The 25,256-nt window shown below is 42.3% G+C and overlaps 2 protein-coding genes across 2 annotated transcripts; both read left to right on the top strand.

Annotated features, from left to right (window-relative positions):
* The first annotated feature begins 3,936 nt into the window (after positions 1 to 3,936).
* On the top strand, positions 3,937 to 17,145 carry myzap (myocardial zonula adherens protein). The gene is given in 15 exon segments (XM_030078772.1): positions 3,937 to 4,339; positions 5,138 to 5,218; positions 9,866 to 9,958; positions 10,840 to 11,004; positions 11,156 to 11,248; positions 11,338 to 11,451; positions 11,551 to 11,703; positions 12,378 to 12,503; positions 12,841 to 12,969; positions 14,079 to 14,173; positions 14,296 to 14,401; positions 15,371 to 15,454; positions 15,683 to 15,789; positions 15,893 to 16,013; positions 16,015 to 17,145. Coding segments are annotated over 15 exon segments (1,863 nt in total). The 5' UTR covers positions 3,937 to 4,264; the 3' UTR covers positions 16,336 to 17,145.
* Positions 17,146 to 17,863: 718 nt separating this feature from the next.
* polr2m (RNA polymerase II subunit M) lies at positions 17,864 to 23,304 on the top strand. The gene is made up of 4 exons (XM_030078785.1): positions 17,864 to 18,196; positions 20,454 to 21,053; positions 21,221 to 21,443; positions 22,397 to 23,304. Exons 1-4 carry the CDS (start codon positions 18,087 to 18,089, stop codon positions 22,538 to 22,540), a joined length of 1,077 nt encoding a protein of 358 aa, XP_029934645.1. The 5' UTR covers positions 17,864 to 18,086; the 3' UTR covers positions 22,541 to 23,304.
* The last annotated feature ends 1,952 nt before the right edge of the window (positions 23,305 to 25,256 follow it).

Here is a 25,256-nt window from a genome sequence, read left to right as displayed (position 1 = left end):
TAATTTTCTTGTTTTTTGGATTTTTATTTATTTATTTATTTGCTGTTTAATTTCAGGTCCTTTTTGTGAATTAACTGGTATTTTTTAACCTTTTACTAATTTCTTTCAAATTTTTAGGTCATTTCTTGCAAAGTTGTTCATTGCCTTTTTGTCCATGCTTTTGGGAGAAATCAAGCCAACTTGCTCAGGTTTCAAAGGGTTAAACGCTGACACCCATCCATATTTCCAAGGGTTCACTGACTGCATCATTTACAAACTGAAAGTAAGATCGCTTGACACAGTAGTTCGATTTCTGACCACAAACAGTTTGATCTGTGTCTGAGCACTTAGTGATCCCCTAAACTGGCCTTGCTCACCCATCCGATTAACTCATTGCTGGGTCAAAGCAGCTGTGTCAATACCAAGTCTTCATGTTTAATTTCGTGCTCAGTGGGACGGTGTCTTTTTCGGCTGAAACATATGAAGCATGTGTATCGAGTGTTGGGGCCTGAGCACCTCACACCCCAGAGCTTCAGACCCCCTTCAAGAGCTGCAGTAAACTAAGAGGGAGCCCAAGTGTTGAGAAGAGGCACACAGTTACCACTGTGTGTGTGTGTGTGTGTGTGTGTGTGTGTGTTGGGGGTGAATGGGTGGGGGGGCTCTAGTGGCCCCATATAAAGACATTCTTTATAGGTGACTTTACAGCTGACTACAGCGAAAAAAGGGGGTGAAGAGACGTGGCTTTCTTATCCTCCCAACAAGACTGGCTGGCCATTGTTCCCAGGTCGTGACCTTCGTTTGCTGCCTTTCTGTGCAGAACAAACAAATCAACCTTTTAAGAGCAAAGGTATTATCTCTCTCTCTCCTGTGTCAGCCCACGCAGGAAACCGATGGGAGCTGCAGGGCCCAGCAAGGGCGAGTTGTGCATGCTTAACAGAGTGATCATTCCTTGCATTCCTTGATGTGCTTGGCTGACTTCATGCAGAGCGCCTGGTGGTAGGTGAGGGGTGACCAGCTGACAAATGTTAACGCTGGAAACTGTAACCTGCTGAATTGTCTTGGAGGGAAATGTAGCCGTTTTCAGTGAAAGACTAGTAATCGTGACTACTTGAAAGCATCTCTTTTTCACACAGAGCTCCCATTTTTCATCTCTCAGATATACAAGTTTCAGGGATTAAGGAGCAGCTGTGGTTGTTAGTGAAGACAAAAAAAAAAAAAAAAATACAACAGTATTTTTACTAAGGAAATTTCATGATGCTGTGCTGCCCCCTAGTGGTGGTGATGGTGTATCTGCTACACACTGGACACAAATACGTGGTTCCTGTTGTGGTTCTAAAAATTGTGTCACATTCCCTGGTTACAATTTCCTGAGGCCAAGAAGTCATCATTTAACCTCAAGTCAGAGGAATAATGAACATTTGTATATTTAGGAAATACCAATAACATGTAAAATTGACTGGCTCAGTGAGTTGTAAGTTGTCGGTGATGATTCAAAAGCATAGTTATTAATGAGTCTGGTTATTTTTCTGTGGGTATGGGTGTTAATAATGATGTGGTAAACAGTAAAGGAATTGGAAATGGGAGTGCGGCTCCTGGCGGCGGGCCTTTATCACCCAGCCGAGCTGTCACACCTTTATAGGCCGTTTCCCAGCACAGCAGCCCATTCAAAACTCTTGCAGCCTCATGATTAAAACCTCATTAAGACTTTTATGAGGTATTATTATACAGTATATGGCTGGCATGGAGCGCTGTGTAAGAATAGGTGGATGACTTTGCTTTTTTTCTGTATGCTTTGGCCTCAACCTTCCTCTAATCCAGTCATTCGTAAAGCTTCACTTCAGGCTAACCTCCATAAAGTTTATTGTGTGACTGTTTGAGGAAATACAGTCAATACAGTTCTCAACAGAAACACCACATTAAAAATCCGGCAGAGGCCCGAGGCGATAAATGCATGAGCACAGCAGGACAAACCTGCTTTTAGGGCTTGTATGTTGTTCTGTACTAATCTGTGTCAAGGCTTTTTCTAGTTTAAATGTTGCCTTTGCTGAGATAATTCTCATAAAGTTACAAAAAAAAAAGGGTTGTTTGCAGAACTGCTATAAGCTCTTTAGAAATGCTTAATCCCTCGGTCACAACAGCCTCCTTCATGGTTTCCCATTAGATATGTTAAAGTTTTCAAGTGTCAAACCAGTCTGCTGAGCTTTACGTGACGCCACAGGGGAAACAGGGTATAGTGAAACTGTGACGTGTCATCACAAAGAGTGCTATAATATTTGCCTGTCAAGCAATCACCAAAGCACACGTCAAACACAGTCCCATCGCCGGGCAGATAACAGCGACTGTTGCTGGTTACAACAGCAAACGCCCACTGAAGCAACTGTGCGTCCCACACAGGACAAAGGACGATGAAAAAGCTTTGCTGCAACCTGCATGCAGCAACAAATAACACACACGTCCAATCACTGACACTAAATAAAGCGGTGATTGTCCTGATCTGGTGGCTACTGTGCATTTTGCCTGTCTGCTTGTTGCCATGAACTCAGACGTCGTGCAGCGGCGAGGATCAGGCTCTGGTCTTCTCCTTTTGTCCTCCACAAACTCAAAGGTGCTCTCCATGCAAATCTGGTCATTCTTGTAAGACTGGCCGAGTGGGACCAAGCTGGGAGTAAGTCAAGATCTTCACACAAAACACTGTAAAAAAAAAAAAAAAAAACACTGTGAGACTCCAAGCAGAGAGCGGCTGAAAGGAACTGACCATAACATGTGTATGACACAGGATTTCCACATGACATCGGATTTGGACGGAGGCCAAGCCGAGTGGCTGGCTTACTGATTGCAGAGGCAAAAAGCACCACTTGTTTGATGTCTGGTTACTAATTAACCTTCCCGGCCTGTGGCAATAGCTCTCATATTGGTTCAGAGATTTTTCTTTCAAATTAAGTTGTGTATTTTTGACTTACTGTACAATAGAGCTTATTGCTTTTGCAACTTGACTCTCCAACTTGATTCTCCATTCTTCTGTGTCTGTTTCGAGTTTCTATTAAAAGGGAGTGACTGCTGGCCATCTATACAAGGAATGTGATCTGGCTGTCAGTGTGACTTGACAGTGTGACAGCCTTTTGTTCCCTAAGAGCCTCTGACAGAGCAAAGTTTTTATGTTAAATATAAAACAATGAAGACAAGTTCAACAAATTCTATTAAAATCGTGCCAAGCCAAGCTGAGAAAACACAGTGATGTGGTAGTAGCCAGCACAAACATTAACAAATAATGTTTTCCCTTGCTGTATTCCCTTTCACCCCACCTCCCCACCATCAACACTATAAATAATTCACCCGCTATAGTACCAACAGATGCCCTGCCTGACTTCACTGTGGAGCCGCTGTACAGGTGGGGTTTATTAAAGAGCCATACTGGAGTAAAAGCACCACCTGTACCTCTGTTCTAGCCCTGCTTCTGGCTTTATGTCTACTTATTTCTTTGCAACACAGACATTTTCACTTCAAGACTGGCTGCCAAAGGGCTTGATACAAAAACAGAGCGTGTAGCAGCCTAACATGTATTTTAAAATGTTTTATTTGTACATGATCATAGTGAAATGACATTATTTTCACCTTTTAAGTCTAAAAAGGGAGTGTATATGTACTCACAACAGATAAAGTCAAAGGCCTCTAAGATACAGATAGAGAAAGAGAGAGAGAGAGATAAAGACAGAGGTAGATAAAGCATGCAACATGTTGTGGTATTGAGTATCCGCTCCTCCTATTAGCCACTCCCGCAGGAGAGAAGTGCTCCACCTGTCCCGGCCCAAGTTAGACGACCCGCCCCATGAAAGCCCTGCTCTGAGGGCAAGTGAGAGGCACAGAGCAGGGAGGCAGGTGAAATGTGGCCCGACAGGTCTGATGGGAAGGCAGAGAGAGAGAGAGAGACGAACAGAGAGAGAGGTTGCTGAGTGACTGACTGACAAGCCTGTCAGTCAGGTGGATTTAGCAGCAGCAGTCTGCCCAGACCTGGACAATGACATAGTTGGGTTTGTGTTTGTTGCCCTGCGCGTGGAGCTGGATTGCACCTTGTCATTCCCTCACAGAGAAGGAATATCAGGCCTTGCTGGACTCTTACCGCCAGACTGACACGGTGGAATTTCCCTCCCCTTCCCCAGGCTGGAGCAGCGGGGGCAGATGGTCGCTCTGTGAGTCTGAGCAGAAACTCAGGAAAGAGAGTGAGAGGAAGGGTGGGAGGGCCGGAGAGGGAGAGGACGAGAACCCAGGAGTGGACAGAAGGGGAGACATGCTTCGCTACGGTTCGGCGGGAACAGTCAGCACCACCACTACAACAGAAGACTCTCCAGAGCCCTCCAGTGAGGTACGAAGCCCCAGGGTGCAGTGAGGCCACAGGGACTCTCTCTCTCTCTCTCTCTCTCTCTCTCTCTCTCTCTCTCTCTCTCTGTATGTCTCTCTCACACTCACTCACTCTCACCCCCCCCCTCTCTCTCTCCCCCTCTTTCTCTCCCCAAGTATGTGTTTGCAAACAATTCAAGTTCTTCTTCTTTTATTCTGTTTGTTGCCTGTTACTTTTACCTCTGTGGCCTTTTCCCTCTTGCATGCATGTGTTTTTGTATATTAGCAACAGGATGTGTTCACTTGCAAGTCCATGTAATGGGAGCTGAGTCCGCGGGAGGCAGAGCTCTCATGTTTATTTGAAGAACTCTCTGTGATAAAGCAGGGCCGTGCACGACACTGACATTTGCAGTTATTCCTATAGCTTGCTGTTTAATGTAAACTCCATATTAGGATATGATCTCGAAAACGAAATCAGATTAGATTAATAGAATTAATCTGCACTGAGAGAGGACGAACTGTTCAGTCTGCCTTGAAAATGAGTCAATGCAAAATATCTCATTGAACAATGCATCCACTGCATGGTTTGTCCACTTCCAGAGCATTTACATATAGTTTGTTTACAGGTCTGTTGTCTCGGCCTATAAATAGACCGTGGTTGTAGACTGTTGACGTCTGTTAGGTTTGTCTGGCATTAACGCTCCACTGCTTGACTCTCAGCGTCAGTGCAAACTTTAATCTTTTCTGATGATAACGGAATCATGCAAAACTATTTTTCCTGGAGAAAAAAAAAGTGCCTTATATGTGTTGTTGTTTTTGTCAGAGGAGAATCCGACGTCTCAGGCTCACTCTGCACGCCGGAGAGAATGGGAAAAAGGAGCCAAAAAAGACAAACTCAGACACAGTAAGTCCCATGTCCTCTTCGTTAAAATTCTGCAGCTTTGCATCATGTTATATAAAAGTCTTCATTCACTCCCCCACTTCGATCGGGCAGGAGCCAACCAACATTTAAATGAAGCCAAACTTAAACAAAGTATGAGTCAACAAACCAGCTGAACTTGTGTTGCTCTCATTTTTTTTTTTTTTTTTTTCCAAATCTACATCCACAAACACAGCAGTTTTCCAGAATGGTAATCAAAGTGTGAAGTTTTGGTCCAGCACTGATAACACCACACTAACTCTCCATCCAGTGCAGATAAAGAGACAGACAAATGGTGAGACACTGAGATTGATGTGGATTTTGTCATCTGGACCAGTTACACAACCATGACAATGGAGGGTGTGTGCACATAATACTAAATACACATCTGTTTCACATTTCCTTCAAAGCTGCACTCCACTGTAAATCGATTGCATGCACGAGCAAATATCAGAATACTTTTGCTGCACAGACATTACGCTCCATATCTCCTATCATTTATTCTCCTCTTTCAACTATATGATGCAAATACTGCGACTAAGTCAATAATAAAGCTGCTGCAACTCACCATGACTTCATTTGCTCTCTCAAGTTCAATAATTATGCACGCTATCCCAGCCTGTTACCGCTGTGATCCTGTAAATGATGATTCTGCGCATACACTGCAGGCTGTGTTTGTATTTGCAATAGGTGGCTCTGCCCTTGGCTTTATTTGTGTTAGGGATCTGTGGGCTAGAGGCTGATGTAAGTGTTTGGCAGACAGTGTGTGAGAACTTTGTGTGATACTTGAGACTGGGGAGGTTTCGGTGCTGTTTATGAGGAATGCAGGCGCTCACAGACGCGCAGTGATGTATTTTCTGTGGACGCTGACCTGGGGTGTGATGCACAGTGTTGGGCAAATCACCACACTCCCACACTTAACATCACAGTCCAACTGATAGCGAGCTGTGTAATCTTAGAACACGTTTCCCTCTGGGAGGGTGTGACTGTCACTATTGGGACCGATGGCGGAGGACAGTCTGGTCAAGAGTTAACAGCAGAGAGCAAGGCAAATATGCTGACGGATGACATAACATTTCCATGTGCGCTCAGTGAGGACAACCAGCCAGCTGTGGAAGCCAGTCCTTCCTCTCAGACATCACTGGGCACTAACATGGTGTCTATTTCATATGACATTAAATATTACAGAGGAATAATCCAAAAAACTGGTGTACTGATCAAAATGCAGGCCCACGGACGCAAAAACAGAAAGACTGTGGATTACGTAAGATGCTCCAGTGCAACGAATGTGAGAAGTAACAGAGACGTGCACGAAAGAAAAGGAAAGATAACATCCTGCTTGATTGGTGCAATCAATCGCACAAATCAGAGTCGAAGATAACACGTCCAAAGCGTAGCCTGGACTCAGATTATCCAACTGTAAAAATGGAAAATGTTTGTTTAAAGCGGTGTTTGCATGGTTTTGGCTTTGTATATTCCAATCCCAGCAGTGCCCATGAACGCCCCACCATGTCGTTCAATCAAGTCAGGTAAATCTGGATTCTGGATGAAGCACATATTGGCTGAGCTGTTACCACCGTCTGTGGTTGCTCTCTTTCATAATGGCGACGTTTCTGCGAAAGGCAAGAAATTTAGCCCCCAGACGCTTTGCCTTCCACTGTAGTCGTTTTAATAAAACAGCGGAAAAGCCTGAGCTTGTTTGCTAAAGCTACCCTTCTTGTCATTCTCTCTCTAAGCCAATACATCCTCTCTGCCTCTGAGCTCCAAAGCACATGAACGCAGCGCGAGCTTGTCATGAACCAGGAAATGTGGGATTCTGAATGATCCCATGGATCCGATGAGAACCTGAACGCAGCGTTACAGTAGACCTTTCTCACAGCTGCCATATCATGAAACAGCAGGTAAACGCAGGTGTTACTGATGACATTAACGCAGGTTCTGCTCACTGCACAGACTCTGCTGCACTGACATGGAACTGAACCTGAATTAATGTGATTAGTAACACCTGTTATTTCATGTCAAAACGGCTGCTGTGACAAAGGTCTGTTTGATCATCGTTCAAATATTGGCTGCATGAAACCCCTGCTTAACCAGTGCAACTGATTACTCATTTTTATTTGATCAAATTTTATTCTAACAGAATAGCTATGTTAAAAATCTCCTTATCAAGGTAAAGAGATATGCTCTATACTAGATACAGTATACGTAGTGAAAACACAAAGTATGATAAATCGAAACTGGCTTGCTGCAAAAAAAAAAAAAAAAAAAAAGTCCTCTTCATCTTCTCACAATGCAGCGAGCACTCATGCTCACACCTGTACAGATGAGGCCTGCCACTGTAATACAACTGGTACGCCGGAATAACAACATTTATTTTCAAATGTCAGACCAATATTTAGACGTAACATGCCATCTTTTTCTGCCTGTATTTATGCAGCGAGGGGTTTTGCTGAGTGTGCATACTGTTTTTAGGCCAATGAGCTTCAACAGGTCTGTGTGAAAGCTGCTCAGGGGTTGATCCCAGCTGTAATCTGTAGCTGAAACTACAATATAGGTCCCTCCCATAACATGCGGACATTCCTGGAGGTCTGTTCAGTTGGTGATGAAAGACGCTGGGAAGAAACAGGAAAAAGGCAAGCCACGGAAATGAAGGTGGAGGGAAACCACCACAACGTATCGTTTATTTCCATTATCATTATTTACAGCCTATCTACGCCTGAGTTATACAGCATGATGGTTCACAAGATGTGGATTTCCACCATGGCATGAAAAAGGGCGTGTCTCGCAACCTGACACAACGTGGGACGCAATTCTAGGACTATGGCCTAGATGAGGTGTAATACATCTGCACCAAGAGACAGACAGGAAACCGAGGCACCCGGTTGCCACATATATTAAAGCCTGTGTGCCTACAGCGTTGGATTTCATCGGCACAATGGGCCAAGTCAAAAGAAGGTCTCTTCAAAGCAAACACGATGCAGTCCAATGGGCTACATGAGAGGGTCTTTGTTTTGTGACTTGAAATACAACTTCCACTTGTGCATGTGTGTGTGTATGTGTGTGTGTGTCCTACAGGAAGGAAATAAGAATCTATTTCCAAGGGGTTAGCTGTTGAGTTCTTTACCTTACAGTTATGTGGTAAAGCTACAAATTACACAGTAAATTTTTGAGGCCGCACTGACAAATAATTATTTGCACGGGGTGTTTTTTCCTGTTTGGACACGTTTACATAATCCAGGCAGTCGATGACCTCTCTGAGCAGGTCAAAGACTCTGTGCGTGTTGTAGTAAAAGCTCAAAAAGATCAACATCGTCCACCAGCAGCATGGTCAAATATTGGTGATATAAAATTGCAAGCTGAGTCGAGATGACATGCGGCATTGTTATAGCGGGTTCTCAGAGAAGGCTGGCTGGTTGAGTGTTGTTTCGACATAATGATGGCCATTCTTCCCTCCCATCTGCTGGAATTCACATCCGCCTATTAGGAGGCCCTTGCTGTTTCTCAGCAGCATGTCCTCTGTAGATTAAGTGGTGGAGAAATGTGAAGCTCGGCTCTGTCCATGAGACAACACTGCCGCCATTGTTCTCGTCCCTCCTCGCTCTTATCTCTGCTGGACGTGGGGGCTCACGCCTCTTTCTAGGCAAGAGGTCCTGGCTGAGGCTCACTGCGCTCATGTTTATTTATAGGAGAAGCTGCACTCTCTTAACGAAGGAACTTTTAGAAAAAATCAGAAATTAGCAAGGAACATATTTCCTCTCCTGTTTCAAAAACGGCTATAGCAAGATGTTTCAGTTTTGGCAGTCATTTGGCAGCTCCAATTTACCTGCTCGACTTAAGTTGCTATATTCTGCTCTATTCTTTGATTTAGGTGTGAATGAATTTGGATTATAAATTCAACTTCATCAATCTGCTTATAGAAAGAAAATAAAAGAATTAATAAGAAACCATTTCAATTGAGGCATTCATAAAAAAAGGGTTTTTTTTTGAAAATTTTGAATAAATAATGCTCAGTTAATTTTATTGTTTGATCCTTTTTTCAAATTGTAGAGGAAAAGTTTCACCTTTGCATTACATGTTTGAATAATAGATGGAAAATAACGGTTAAAAGTGCTTGAATCGTCGGCTCAGGTCAGATTGAATTGAATTCTCCCACAAGAGAAAAAAAAAAAACTTCTTCAATCAAATCACCAACAAGTGTATCGTATCAAATGTCTTTTAAGCCAAAGATTCACACCCGTACTTCGCTTGATTGGATGGCAGGCTTTTGAATGGGCATGAGGCCAGTTTTCTGATAGCACGAGTGACACCTGCACCTCTGGCACCAGCTGATGTAAAACACAACTGAGCACAGCGACTCACTTTTGGCCTTTTGAGTGACTTTTCTGAGCAGTGTTGAAGAAGATAAATAAAGCCAAAAGCCAACATCTGGTTGTGCAGAATGTTGTTCGCTGGCACATTTTACATGAAGGGAAAATAAGGAAAGGTCAGAGTACGGCCACGTAAAGTTTGTTAGCGATAAGTTTGCACAAAAGAATAACAGTTAATATCACATATTCATGTTCTTTGAACCTTGCAGCTACTGAGGCAAATCATCCGCACAAACAATCTTGACTATTTGTTTTTCCCCAGCAGGATGAGAAAGACAAAGCTGTCAATGGGGCGTGGAGGAAGAAAAATGGGCTGATCCAGAGAGAACGGCCAGCTGGCAGAGAGTCACCTGAGCAGGTAGACAGCCGCCTCGGCTGCATGAAGGATAGCTGTGACACTGGAAGGCATACTGGCAATACTTTAGCAGGTGTTTCAGCCGCAGTTTGTCTGAATCTGTGGTAAACCACGTTGTCTGTGCATGCGTCCACTTTCATGCTACCATTAATAATGAATACCGTCATTTTTAAAGTACTAGTATATCCAACACAAACAGATGCTTGAAGCTGAATGAAACCAACTCCATGGCTTTTGTGTCTCTGTTTAGATTGTAGACAAAGGCATCAGGAAATATTTTTTCTCAGTTGTTTGACTGCGCAACACAGATAAGAAGATGTGGGGGATTAGAGATCACAAATATCCGGGAGTTATTGTTGTTTCCTGCTTTCCATGCCAAATATCTACTTCCTGTGGCGCAGCATTCAAAGATTTCTAGAATTTGATACGGCACGCCCTCGTTTTTTAAAAGACAAGTTTGTCCATCAAATTTATTGTCATTTCTTCATCTGCTATTGCGTTGTTGCCGCTCCTGTGCAAGGCATCTGTTTTCATTGGCTGTCCAGTTGGGAGAGGTACAATAGGCAGAAATCGGCAGCAGCTCATGTACTGGGTTGCAGAAACTTGACACCCTCAATGCACCCTGCACTTTTTTTTTAGTTGCTGGTTCCCAACCTCCTGTTTTGAGTGCTCAGCAGCAGTGCTGTAAATACCGAAGCAAGTGCACACATACAAGCATGTGCACGGGTGCATGCACACACACACTTATGCTACTCTTACCTGCAAGCGCATGGGTGCACGTGCACACACACCGCATGCAAATACGCAAACACAATGACAGACTTAGACTGCCCCAGAGGAGACAGGCTACAGAAACCTGACCGGGGCGATCCTGTCTCCCTCAGCACCTCCCAGCCATAACCAATGGGGTGCCAGAGACCTCGCTGCAGCACCATGGACCCAAGGTGTATGGTGTGGTGCAGAGGACAGGCTCGGACAGGCAGCAGGAAGTGATGGCGCGCGAGTGGTCGGTCAATCACCTTCAGGATGAGATGAGGTACATCAAGGAGGTGAGTGGAGGCTGATTATACGTCTGTTAAACACGCCTGCCAGCTTTACTCGCTGTCTTAGCACCAGTTCACCTACGCAACATTACTGTATGTGGATGTATGGGTGCATGCTGTGACAGATTATCATCTGTCTTTTTTCTGTATCACAAAGGTTAGAGATTCTCTGGAGAAGGTCAGAGAGCGGATGTATGGGCAGTTTGGAGGAATGCAGCAATCAATGCAGAAGCTTTCTCAAGAAATCAGGGTAATGTTGAAACTCCTTCATTCACCTCCAGAGTACAAACTGTGCATAGCGAACACATTTGGAAACCTACATGCCATGTGTTTCTGCAGGCTGCCAATTCACATCGGCGCAGTCTGGAATCAGAAGTGAGGATTCGGACCGCAGCCATGGAGAGGTTTGATCAGATGAACAGCTCCCTCATATCTGCTAACATCGACCTGCAGGTAACAAATCAGTGTGGCTGAGGTCACAGGACCCGCTTCGTGACGACTGCCTGCCGTAATGATGTGGCTTTGTTTCATGAGTAAAAGTTTCCTTTGCAGAAAAGCCTTCTGGAGAACTGTCAGAACAGAGTGGACATGAGGGATGAGGTGAAGAGTTTGCGGAACACCTGTGAGAAAGCTGAAGAGAAACTGAAGGAAAAGGAGAGGCAGTTGGCTGCTGCACAAGCTGAAAACCAAACTTTGAAACTACAGGTTATCCTCACACACTCACACACACACACACACACACACACACACATACAGATTTGAGGACATCACTGTGGAAAGAACCTACTCTCACTTGAGTAACGAGATAACATGTTTCTAATACCGGTTGGCCAGCTGGCATGACAAGTGGGTGCTAAATGGGTTTTGAAGCGTGCACGAAGGCACGGAGGGGCAAGATGTGATGTACCCAACAGAGAATTCATGATGCATGCTGTGACTGCATAACAATCACTGAACAAGCAGAAACAGGGAGAAAGTTTTATGAGCTGGACGTCGCTTTTTCAATGTTAGATGACTTTGAATTAATGCCATCAAGACCAAACTTCTCATACTGCTGTCTATGCAATTCCTCCACTATTTGCTGTGGCTTCAAATTGTAAGTTAAATTTCATCAAACTCTTTTTTTTTTTTGATCATCGAAATTATCTCTGAGTTCTTAACTCTCATCCTCACTTCCATCAAGAAAGAGACGGGAAAAATAAACTTCACTTTATAGAGCAAAGCCTTATGCTTTCATCCAGCAGATTTGCTGTGTAACAGTGGAACAGATCATCTCTGTAATGAGGCACCCACTGCATCTGCATCTTTTTGTTCCAGCATCAACATGAAATAATCAGCCTAGCAGTGTAAGAGTTTTTGCTGTGCTGTGAATTGTGCAGGTGGAGTCTTCACAGGAGGCCTGCAGCCAGGCGGTGCAGGAGGTCACAGAGAGGCTGCAGAGGCAGTATGAGGAGCAGCTGATGGAGACGCAAAGGCAGCACAGGGAGGAGATTGAAAAACTACAGGTCTGCATTCCTCAACCCTTATCCATTACAGTTAGCCACTGTGTACCACATGTGTGTTGAGTGCCAATGAAAATAAAGGCTATAAAAAAAGGCCTAAAAAGTACAATGGATCGTGATTACTCAAGATTGATGAAAAAAAAAAATATATAAAACATGTTAAATAGTTTTTTAAAGCATTTTACAAAAATAATCATGCAGTATCAAGTGAGTGATTTCACTCAAAGACTAAATGAAGGCCAGCCGGCAATGCAAATAAATTGCCAAATTATTGATCGTTTGGGGTCCATTTTCAATAACAGCTCCATATTCTCACTGAAATACATTTGTGTTCACCCAGGCCCAGCTCGACGTGTACATAATGCGCCTGGAGGAAGCAGAGAGGAATGCTAAGATAGCAGAGGCGAAGATTGCCGAGAGGGACCAGAGGATCAGCGAAGTGGAGCGTCTTCTGGACTGCATGGGACAAGTAAAGCAAAGCCAGAAATTAAAATCGCATGCTGCCTTTAATGTAGTGCTACATACATTGTTATAGCTTTCAGAGCCATAAGGAACATACAGCATATGCTGCTATACCAGAGAAATGTCATCATATATGTGAGACGCTCTATAGTCATAAACCACAAATATACACATGAACCACAAATATATACTACCTCTGTATATGGTAATATTTGTGTAAACCATAGGTGTTGAACCCACACTATATATGTAATTTATGTATTAGTCCAGTCATTTTATGAAAAAACCTAGGACAAATTGCAAGAGAAGCAAACTCAACTGATTTTGTATCCTGAGCATGTCCTGAGTGAGGGAAATTTGATATGCGCTAATTGGAATAAATGCCAGAACAGATATTTAAACAGTAAATTAAAAGGTTACTATAGTAACCTTGAATTAAAAGGTTACTATATATATTGTAACTTTTTATATATATAGTAACTATATACAGTATATTGTAACCTTTTAATTCACTGTTTAAATGTCTCTTCTGGCATTTATTCCTTATATTCCTTATTAGCACATATCAAATCAGAAAATGTGTGATATGCATGTGTAAACAGAATAATTCAAAGAACTTGCAATTTTTTTTCTTGTCTTTGTGTGTGTAATCAACTTGTGAATTTTTATAGTAATATCTGAAAGTAAAATTTGGAACCCCTTTCCCCTGTGTGTTAAAAACAGTGTTTTTCGGTAATATGTGGTCATAAATAGGTGATTTTCAAAACTTTCCACCAATGGGATTCCTTGGGACTTTTTTTTCCCTCACTCAGGACAAACTGAGGATACAAAATCAGTTGAGTTTTCTTCTCTTGCAATTTGTCCTAGGTTGACCCCAATTTTGGCCTAAAATTACTGGACTATATGTGCATGTCAGAAAACAAAACATTGTCCTTATATGGTCATACATATATATACGACAAATGACAATTGGTGACTGAAAAACCTAAGAGGATGCATTTATTTTTAATATATGTTAGACGTACACAAACTAAATAAATGTATATGTTGATATATTACATTTCCATATTTCCATACAGAATGCCTTTTTGCAAGTCATTTTCCTTTTTGCTCCAGGAAAAGAGCCAGCTTCAAAAGAAACTGCAGGAAAGTGAGCAGCGTCTCCGCCTGATAGAGCTCACAGACACGACCGATGCATCTGTAGCCAAGAGGTGCAACATGAATATCCAGATAAATAAACATAAGCAATGGTTTGATTTCAGTGAGACTACAGTGCACACAGCGGAGTGATTAGTTTACACATGGAGCTGAGTGGCCGCTGCTCTTTCTGCAGGTCGAAGCAGCTGGAGGAAGAGGTCGGGAATCTGCGTGAAAGAATCAAGCACTTAAACGACATGGTGTTCTGCCAGCAGAAGAAAGTCAAGGGAATGATCGAGGAGGTGAGGAGCGTTCGTTTACCTGTTCAAATACTGTTCACACACACACACACACATACACACACACAGACATGTAACTCTGCAGCTCTGAGTCATGTTTTCACAATGGGTGGGGATGAAATATATGCAGACAGTTTAAGTGGTGGTAGGCCTAAAGCTTGTTTGCCATCTAGTGTATGGATTCATTCAGTGCACCGGGCAGCGTACATGAAAACCTAACCTGATCTTCAGTCAACTCAGGAATGACTGAATTTCAAGACGTCAGTGTCTCCTGCCTGTTTCCACTTAAATTTGAAAAGTCAAACAAAGACCTAATTTGCAAAAACAGATCCTCCATCTGTATTAATTTCTATGCAGCATATTTTTCCAGGTAATACCAATTAAAAACCACTGGTAGGCCAATGCATTGGCAATGTGGCTTTTGCGACAAAATTTGGGATTTGGAGTCAGAGAGTATGGTATGTGAAAGCATGTATGTGCAACACTATGTCTCCGTTCTTTTTTATTCATTTTTTTAAATTTTTTTATCATGAATGGTATTTATCTGTTTTTGCAAATAAACCCTTCAGTGCTATCCCAGTACTTCCAGGTTGGTCCTGTATAAGATGCCTCAGCTGAAATGAGGAACACTTGTAGTCCTATAGATTATTATTGTCTGCCTGGAACTTGCGTATCGTACACACTGTTAAAGGTTATATTCCATGTATTGATGTATCATGATCTATCAGGGCTATACGAGGCGTGTTGTAATGATGCCAATTCAAAATTTAGCAAAGAATAAACTAATAGGAATATTTGGGGGAAAACTGTCACCGTGTAATAGATTCAACATTTTTTTTCCAAACAGTTGCATTTGAAAATTACTTTTCTGTCCTGGAAATCCTGTGGCTCCGTTATTGTAGGCTGATCTTTCACAGGATCTTTCGCTGATCTCTCTTTTCTATTATCTTTCATGTTCTTGAAATTGTGAAGGTTGAATCGCTTCGGGCTCAAGTCGCCAAGAAGGACATGTTCATCTCAGAGCTTCTGGACAGAATTGCCATAGTGGAGTGTGAGGTGAGCCGACACTTCACTCCCTGCATGCCTTACGTTGTGGTGGGGTGATCTATGGCTTCAGATGTGTGGTTTTGGGCACTGGACATCCTGAACTTTCAGCCAATGTCTGTGTCATGTCTTTGTTGCCGTTTCACTGCATCTGTCAGTTCACTTTCACACTTGTCGTGATTTCAGTCTTTTGCATGTGTGTGACCTGCCACCGTTGTTTCCTGTCTTCCTTTCTCCTAGAATAATGAATTAGAAGACAAGCTGAAGTATTTTATGTCCACACAGAATAGGCAGCGGGATGTTTTGCAAACCAGGGAGATTGGAGTAGGCTGTGATCTGCTCCCCAGGTAAGTAGCCACGAGTTCATGAAAGCACTTTTAACAGCCTCTGGTTGCATGTGACGCCTCGTGAGGTTGCTTCTCTCTCTGTTGTCTGACCGCGCGTCCACAGAGGTGAAGCACAAAGGCACGATGTCGAACCTCCCGTTCAGTCTGAGCCCGCTCAGGTTCAGCCTGTCCAACACCCGTCCCACTACCTGATGTCCCCTGTCCAGCCGAGGACGTTCAAATCTGACGTCCCCCCCGCCCAGCAGGCTGGAGAGTAGCTTGCTGAGGTACTCCCCCATTCAGTACAGCCGCTTTCTGCAATCCAGCTCCTCAAGGTCCAGTGCAGCGCCAACAAACCCACAGCACTCTGAATGTGAACCCGTGAGCCCGGGCCAGTCCAGCACAGACGGGCCCGTCCCAGCACCGACTGCGGACAGCAGCTCCAGTCCAGAGGAAGCCACTCCACCCACATCCTCTCCCCGAGCAAGATTCAGTGCACCTCAAGTCTATACACCGTTTATGAAACTCATGGAAATAACAGCAAACATAGACATCAATGAATCGTGAAAAATCAGCCCCATTTTCTGTTTTCTATTTTTTTTTATTGCCAACTGGAATTTAAAATCACCATGTGACAAATATCTGATCTAAAAAAAAGTCAAATTTCTTTGTTTGTTTGTTTTTTCCAGTTGAGGCACCTTCTTAGAGATCACATCTCTGTCACATATTGTGAAAAATGTCCTTCTAGTTGGCAGGCAAATCTTATGTGGGTTTTCACATGGTGAGGTATTAATGATCATTGGCATAATGTAGAATGCTACAGGGTGTAAAGAGTCTGATGCTCTGTAAACATGCTGTAAATAATATACTGAAGGACTGTATTTTGGTTTGTTTACAGTGAATGTAGCTTTTTTGTGTGGCTCAAGGAAATGTGAGCTTTCAGTCCTGTATGAAGGTTTCTAAGTGTGTATTTTCCTATAATTTTGTATTTGCTCTGTACAAATTAAATGAAATATTATTTTGTTACTGACACATTATGTACAAAATATTTATTAATATATGCTTTGTGCCTTTGAGAACAACCTAATATCTGATATCCCGTATTGGTGGTGGGAATTAATCTGCTATTCTCGTTAATATGGCAACTGGGTAAGCTCTAAAGTGAATTTATATGTAAAATATTAATGATATTGATTCTTTTAAAGTGACTGCCATTCCTGAGCCACTGGCACAAGTATTGCCCAGTTGTTGCCTGCACTGCCAGAACTACTGTATGTTCAAAGAAGGAACAGCTTTATCATGTGCCTTTTTTCTGAATGATACATATCATACTGCTAATGACATGAGCCTAGTGTGTATTTGTAAAATAAACACTATATATGTGCGCAGTTATCCTATTGGTGTCATTGAGGACCATTAATCATTATATAGGTAATTATATTTGCTATAATTAATCAGAATCAGAAATACTTTATTGAGCCCTGAGGGGACATTGGGTCAGCTGCAGTTGCTCAAATTCTCTAGAGAAGAAAATATATGTAAGTAAAAGTGAAATGATAAGAAATAGAAAAATAAATAGCAAAATATGTGCATTATACATTTGTGAAAAAAATGTATATGCATTATGTAGAAATATGTGCATAAATTCTAATTTGTAAAAAAAAAAAAAAAAAAAAAAAAAAAAAAAAAAAAAGCATGTACATTATGTGCATTATGTAGAATTGTTGCTATGGTTACTGTTAAAATCACGATTTATTCAATTAGAATCATTATATAATTAGATTTTAGTGGTTCAGTCCAGTGCATTAATTTTAATTCCTTCTTGTATTGTATTGGGAACGTTTTTGGAGGAATACAGTTACTAAGATTGTCGTTTTGGCCAAGTGGCAGAGAAAAATGAAGACAACAGACAACTGTAGCCCATTTATTACCTACAAAATGACTTTAAATTACTGTAGACGGTAATAACTCAAGTAAAACTTGGTATAGTGAAGTAGGCCTACATGTTACTTCCTGCACCATGAAGTGCAGTACCCATCCTGTACGTTAGGTGGCGGTGGAGCCACACCACACGTTTGTTTACGTGACAGAAGAAGAGTCCTTTGAACTGTTGTTGGCTCCTCTTAGCAAACCTGTCACTTTCCTGAGATAGTTACCGTCGCTAACTATGAAATAGTCAATTAACTAACAGTATTTATGAGTCGGTTAACTTATAACCACAGTTTGTATGCCGACCGCTCAGTCGTAGCTTATGTTTCAGCCCGCACAGTTTCTGAATAGTAGCTAGTAGCTGTTAGCCAGCAGCTGGCAGCAGCCTGATGTCCTCGCCGCGGAGGGAGCGCCAGGGACAAGCGGGCGACCTGAGCTCCAAGACCCGGCAAGAGCTCACCGAGATACTCCTGCGCCAGGAAAAGATCCTATCAAACAAGTAAGTCCACAAATATCACAGTGCTCAACTTCCTTGTGAACCACGAGGCGAGGAGTAACTTCCTCCAGTACACCCAAAATGGCTGGTGTAGTTGTTAATAAATGTTAATGTGAGCAAGTGATGTAAAACGTGTTTGGCGCCATGGAGAGAAAAATAACCTATAACCTACCTAAAATTATCACAAGGAGCGCTGTTGAACTGTGATTTAAGCATTAACGTCTTGGCATTGGTGCCTGTCAGAATAACGTGTTACCCATCCATTACTGCCCTGATCACAGTGATCGATCCTGCACATGATCTGTGATGGAGCCTAGTTGTCCGATATTTGTGTTTTTTCTCCCCAATCCAATTTAAAAAAGTCTTGATTCTCAACTTGAATGTAACCTCCCGTCCTTTCCACCCCCAGCCTTGACAACAAGTATTACAAAACTAACCCAAACTCACTGATCAGATTGTATGTCCTGAATGCACCTGACAGAGAGTGGTTAGGTTTCTTGAAATACACCTAAAAAGTAGTAATAACACTTTTGGACTATCCACTACTCTTTGATTGCCATGCTGTTGATCAGCTGTTCTCACTTGTCAGATTGTTATGGATAGATATGCTTCGACACCAGGCCCTCTCACAACATATGTGTTGGAGTGACTGGGAGTTATGGTACGAGGGTTAATGGGTCGCATTCAAAAAGAGACGAGTGTAAAATGTCATTCCGTATTCAGACATCAGTGATCCATCAGCTTCCTGAGGACACAGTGAGATGTGTTGAGCTGCTCTTATTACCAGAAAACAAATCCAGCTTCTCTCTTGTTGTGTGGATTGCCAAAATTGTTTCATTTACAAATGTCAACAGTAGGAAATTGGACAAGTGTTACATCAGTGTTACATTATAGTGACCACATTTAAGGCAGTCATTTTGGTAATAGATAAATTATTTTAGTCAGTCATCAAACAAAAATACCAAACAGTCTTAATGAAGCTGATTTCACTAAAATTTTGCTTTCAGTAAAATAAAGATAATCAGTATATAAATGGTTTATGAAAATAGCTGTTAGTTGCAGGCCTGTGTATCAAAGTACAAACTAAGGTTTTAGAATTTGATTTTTCAGTTGGCTGAAAATGAGCTGTGACACGGGTTGCACGCTTGCAGCACCGTCCTCCTCAGTGAATTTATACACTTGGAAATTTAAGGGGAGGGAGGGGTTATGGATAAGTCAGGCCAATATTCATACTCAGATAATTCCACTTTTTCCAGTATAGGAAAACATGTGAAGGGCTTTAGCTCGCCATGCCTGGCTGATGCCGAGGGCCGAGGGTTGAAACATGTCCGTTGATCCAGGCTGTCGACATGAGTTGTCAAGTCAGAACTTTTCTTTTTCTGTTTATGTTAGTACTTACTTGGGGCTACAACACACAAACATGTCATTTTCTGGAGACACGGACTGTGTGGCTGAGTGAGCAGATCATTGTTCAATGTTTGAGTGTGCAATTTCTCCACCAAGTATGTCTGAAGTGAAGTTGCATGGCTTCCTTAGAACTCATCCAACTTCCACATGGTGGAGCATCGACAAATAAACACAGAATCCGTCTGTCAACAAAAGCAGTGCCATTAAAAAATAAGGTTCTGACATGTAATGGATATACAATATTATCTATATTGACAAAAACATGTTTGTTAATACTTGCAACAGTGCTGGAAATGTTTTTGAGAGAAAGGACAATATCATACTCAATCCATACAATTGTTATATGAAACACACAGGGCATGGTCTGTACCTACATCCTGCAAAATAATTAGAACGTAATCAAACATAACTGCATTAGGTGATGTGATGTTTGCCTCCCACTCTGGTGGTAAATTTAAATGTGAATTTTCCACATACATTTGGCACTATTTTGACTCACAGAAATGCATACATAAATCCTATTCTGATTCCTTGGGGATCTGCATATAAATCGTCATGCTGCTGTTTTTCATTACACCACAGCCAGCCCTAAACACACGTGTGACAGATGTCTTACTCGCTCAAAATATTTTACCTACATCCCTGTGCCATATGTGTCACATGTTGCTGATGTGTGTTGTAAAGTGAAATAATGGGATAAAGAACTGATCTAAATGGATCAGCCCAACTGTCCCATCATGGTGCATGCAATGGTTCATGGTGATATTGGTTTAGACATTTGAAATGAATATTGTGAGCAATGTGTGTGAATATTCAGGTAACGTGAAATAACAATGTTCTGTGCCATTTGCAGGAGGTTTTTACAGAATCTTCCAGACAAAGGGAAAAAGATCACAGATTTTACAGAGGCAGTGCGCCTTGCTATTGCACACCACGATGAAGAGGAGAGAAGACGAAGCACGCTGTCTTGTGCCAGCACGACGTTACAGTCCAAGTACCAGCAGGCTTTCACTTCACAACAAACTGCTGTCCACATGTTTCCAGAAATCTCAGAGCAGAACGTGCAAGGTGAGGATGCTGCGGCGGATATGGTCCAGGAGAAGCAGGCCTCACCTGTCTCGGCTCATGTGCAGGAAAACTCTTTGGACGAGCAACAAGACCTTTTTGTCTCCAGAGCGGCTGCTGCTGAAACCATGGAGACGGCTGCTGCTGGGGCCTCTCTGAACTCTGATGAGACAAAAGAGAGTGACCTTGCGGAGGCCTTGGAAAGGGTCAGACTGTCTGAAACAGCTAGCACTGCTCTCAATACAGAGTCCAGACAGCCATTAAACAGCACTGCAACACACAATTTCTTTCTTGGAAAGCAGCAACCAAAAAAGCCTCACTACATAGAGGTTCTGGAAAAAACAGAGAGGACTTCAACCAACAGGAAACCAAAATTCAAACTCAACCAGTGAGTAGGAAGTGTTTGACAATGATCATTTGTGCAGGCTACTTAAAAAGATGTTTGAAATGATGTTCAGTAACATGGTGTGTCATTGATGCGGCTCCATTTCCATGCTGCTGTCTGTTCACTTGAGACAAAATGAAACGTTCTCATGTAGCGTGCCTCGTTTCCAGGCTGCCAGCCAGAGGAGTCACCTCTCCGTCAGGATCCTCGTCACCCAGCCGGTCTCCTGCAGGTGCGTCACCGCTCTCCGCACAAGCCAGGAAAGAGCGGGACCGAAAGCACCTGGATGACATCACTGCAGCCAAACTCCCTCCCCTCTGCCACAAGCCCGCCCAGCTCCTGTCTCTGGAGGAGGCGGCTGCCCTCCTCAGAGAACAAACCAAGAAACAGCAGGTTAGTGCGGCACCGGTGAAGCCACGGCGGCTGTAGACAGAAGGAGCTTTGTGATTCGCTGTGCAGACAACAACTTTCCAGGCTCTCATGTAATACACATACATCAGCACTAGGACTCGGCGATATGGACTAAATCAAATACAATATTTTTGAGTGAATACCTTGATATTGTGACAATATTATAAGACTGTTGCTGCTTTCATAAAATATTTACACATCAGATTTTTGATAAACAGTTATTAGGAATGTGGATATGATGACCAGGCAGGTGGAACTAAATAACAGAAAAGCTACAAGAGTCCAGTATGTTTGGAAAAATTGCATGCCTTTAAAGACTTTAACATACTTATGACATGAGACAATATTACAATATTCAAAAAGTGTTTTCACATTTCTGTGAAAAGCACTTTTTTATTTTGGCCAGAAAAATTAATTCATGTATTGATTATTTTGTTTACCAGCCAATGCCAGCAAATACTTAATAATTATGTGCCCTATATGTAAATCTGTGAAAATTATTCCAGTTGTAGCCATAGATGTTTATAGTAATTAGTAGTAATTACATTTAATTAAATCTCTTTGACACCAGTTAATAGCAAACCAATAATAAATCCAGTGTGAATTCTGTTGTTAAAATCCATATCAGATTTCTTGCCCATTTTTGCCATGTTTGATCCCTCCAATAGTGTTTCCATTGCCTGAAAAAACTTCAGATTAAGGCCAACGGTGTGCACTTTAACCTTTTACAGGCGCTGTGCCCTCTCACATCAAAACTAATAAATATGAAGTCAAAACCTCAGACAGGACATTGCTGTCCAGTGATGGTGGACTCCAGATTATTACCAGTTCTCCTTTGATTGAGGTCTTAGAAATATTTAATAATAACGTGCTTGCCCTCTGTTTTTATAGACCTTTTCATGTCAGCTTTTTCTCTGTGTGGTGTTTAATTTCAGGAGCTGCAGGCCAAGCTGGCAGCCCAGAAACTGTCTGAGGGGCTGAGGATCTCAATGGGGACCTACAGTCCGGACGGTGGGCCCATGGCTGCCTACAGAGAGGTTCATGACGATGGAGCGCAGCTCTCCTCGGAGGAGGACTAATCCTTGAAGGCCAGCGCTGGGGAATCCAGCGTGACCTCAGCCCCGTGGGCAACAGGGCCCATCAAAGAGGATTTTTGCTCCAAGGACAGGGATTTTGGGAGAGGAGAAGGCCATTTATTTGGTGCAGTGTGAAGGCATAGTTGGTATCCCAGACTGTCAGCCAAGGCAATTGAATGGCAGGTTGATAAGCTGGCTTACTGAGTTGTCATCCAGTCACTACTGGGTTCAGTTGCTGGGTTCAGGGTCATACATTAATAATAATGTACTGCCTTCCTGTGGTGTATGGCACCTGCTGTTGAGTAGGCGTTTTAGTATACTAAATTTGAAACTGGTGTGAATTTTGTTTTTCTGCCAGGATACTGAAACACTGGCACGGTGTGGTTTTCTGGCTCTGATTGTGTGGCTGTAGATGAAATGCAAACCAAAAATCAAGTGTGATGCAGCCGCATGTCAGTGTTTTGGCTTCATCATGTTTTGAACAGTGTGTTGAAATTCTCATGTAGTATGTTGATAATTGTATGCACTTCACAATGCAGTATTGATTATGGAAAGTACTTACTAAGAGGATAATCCATTTGATTTGCACTCCTCAGACCATGTTATCTATTTATTTTACTCTTTTCATACAGTGTGCGAATCGCCTACTCATCAGCAGGTGTAGTGGACTGTTGACACACCAGGCCACTGTTTGCAGCTATGCACAGAAAAGAGAAATGTGATGAGGCTGTGTGTTTAACAGAACTGAATAAATTCTTCTGAATTCCCATATGGTTGTGTTTGTGTTAAGCCAGCTGACACTCCAGCGTATGCCTGAATGTTAGATATGTCAGTCTCTGCTCATCAGTGTTTTCAGTGTGATTAAAAAGTAGATTGGATGAGTTTTATTTAATTTCTTCTCACTGAAAAATAACTGGACACTAAACAGTTTTGGAAGATCAATAGAGTAAAAACTGCTCAGTCTCATTTTGTCTGAAATCTCTCCAGTATTACACATTTATAACAGTATATACTGTTTCCACAACCACACAGTGTGATGTGCCATGTGTTATTTGAAAAATTGAAAATGGCACTTTTTTTTTGCCCATTCTTTTGACTGCATGCTTCTGTATGCAACCCTGAGGGATAGTTCTGCCTTCTAGGATTAAACACTGAACACTTGGATTCTCAAGTGTTGACATCCTGGCAGATGGTGGAGGAAACTTTGCCTTTGCAGACTTCTGTACTCAACCAGCCATCCTGATCAGCAGGTAGGCAGCATTGCACACAATTTTGACAGATGTTCTATGAGTTGTGTTAGAAAGATTTACTCTTTTTATTTCTCTTACCAACAGTAGTCATAGATTGCTGAGAAAGAGTGGTGTGTAGTAGAAACTAACAATCATTAGCCATGTGCTGGAAAAAAAAAAACAGTCTTACAAAATGTAATCTATACAGAATAGGACTGTGATGCCTTCCAAAAACTTAAACCAAAATCAAAGGGCAGTTGTGTTTTTGCAGGATTTTTAAGTGTCTATAATGAGCGCTCCGTCAAATTAAATATGATACATTTCTGTCCTCTGAAGGGAAATTTTCTCTGTACTCGCCCCTTCAGGGCACCAGTACAGGTTCAGCCATAGTGAACAGCACCCACACAGCTGACAGGGTTTCAGGTCTTCTGGCTGAAGTCTAACTAAAATCTCAGAGTAGCACAGCATCCTGTTTTTCTAGGCCCTGTGCTAAAGCTGAAGTTTGGAAAATCTGTTCCAGAGTCTCCTTGTGAGGCACTCTGGAGGTTAAAGTGGATAAGAAAACTGGCTTGTAAAGGCTTGTTTTGTCGTAGGGCTGAGCTGGCCTGGGTTTTCAGACTTCTTCATGTTCTGGACCCCCAAGATGACTCTCAATACACTGCGGAAATAATTTTGCCCTATAAGGACCCTTATCGGTATCAAGAAGTATTTTGTTTTTTTTTTATTAACTGTTTAATTATAGTGAAAGGCTGCATTCAACAATGACTCTATGCATTTAAACACAAGAAATTTGATGCTGAACCAGGATCATGTTTTTGAAGAAATCACATGAATTTGTGCAGGTTTCAAATGGTTACATTGTGTAGATGTCTTACTGACATCTAAACACTGACATACCATGGTGAGGTTAAACCAGAGAGAAGAAAACATTATAAACCATCCCTCATGCATGTTCTGCACTGTAACAATTTGACATGAAGTATATTACAGTGAAATTTTTGCTGAGGAGCTGCTGGAGGACCCTCAAGGACCCCTAAAGGTCCCTGCTCCTCGCTTTGAACACCGCTACCATCAGACTCTCTGCCCCGGCCTCAGCTACGAGAGGCTGCTGGTCTGTTGAAGTGCCAACTCAGCCTCTTCTAGGTGGTTTGTTTTCTCTCATCAATGTGAACATCATCTTGCACATTTTCTCATATTTGTGTACATTCCTTTGCAAATGAGTCGGTATATAATTCTGGACATATTTCTGTATGCAAGCTAACTTCAGCCATACATGTGCTGCGGTAATGAGAACAGACATCTGCACTGCACATTGTCACATTTCTGCACATATGGGACGTGCACTTGGAGTTTTGACAAGGCAACAGGTAACTGCGTATCTGCAGATCTTGATGTGTTGTGTGTTTTTACACTGCACATCTTGACAGTTTGCACACACTGTGGGTTCAGACAATTCAGTCTCTGCAGACCACACATAACAGTTTAAATAA

The sequence above is a fragment of the Myripristis murdjan genome, chromosome 3, assembly GCF_902150065.1.
Source record: "Myripristis murdjan chromosome 3, fMyrMur1.1, whole genome shotgun sequence".
Taxonomy (NCBI): Eukaryota; Metazoa; Chordata; class Actinopteri; order Holocentriformes; family Holocentridae; genus Myripristis; species Myripristis murdjan.
The sequence above is the reverse complement of the archived record's forward strand: the minus strand, read 5'-3'. Positions and strand labels throughout refer to the sequence as shown.

Excerpts from the sequence above, each read along its gene's own strand:
- polr2m (XM_030078785.1), top strand. The coding sequence starts at position 18,087 with ATGTCCTCGCCGCGGAGGGAGCGCCAGGGACAAGCGGGCGACCTGAGC. Across the intron at positions 21,054-21,220 it reads CCAAAATTCAAACTCAACCA|GCTGCCAGCCAGAGGAGTCA; the intron begins GTGAGTAGGAAG and ends CCTCGTTTCCAG. Across the intron at positions 21,444-22,396 it reads AACAAACCAAGAAACAGCAG|GAGCTGCAGGCCAAGCTGGC; the intron begins GTTAGTGCGGCA and ends GTTTAATTTCAG.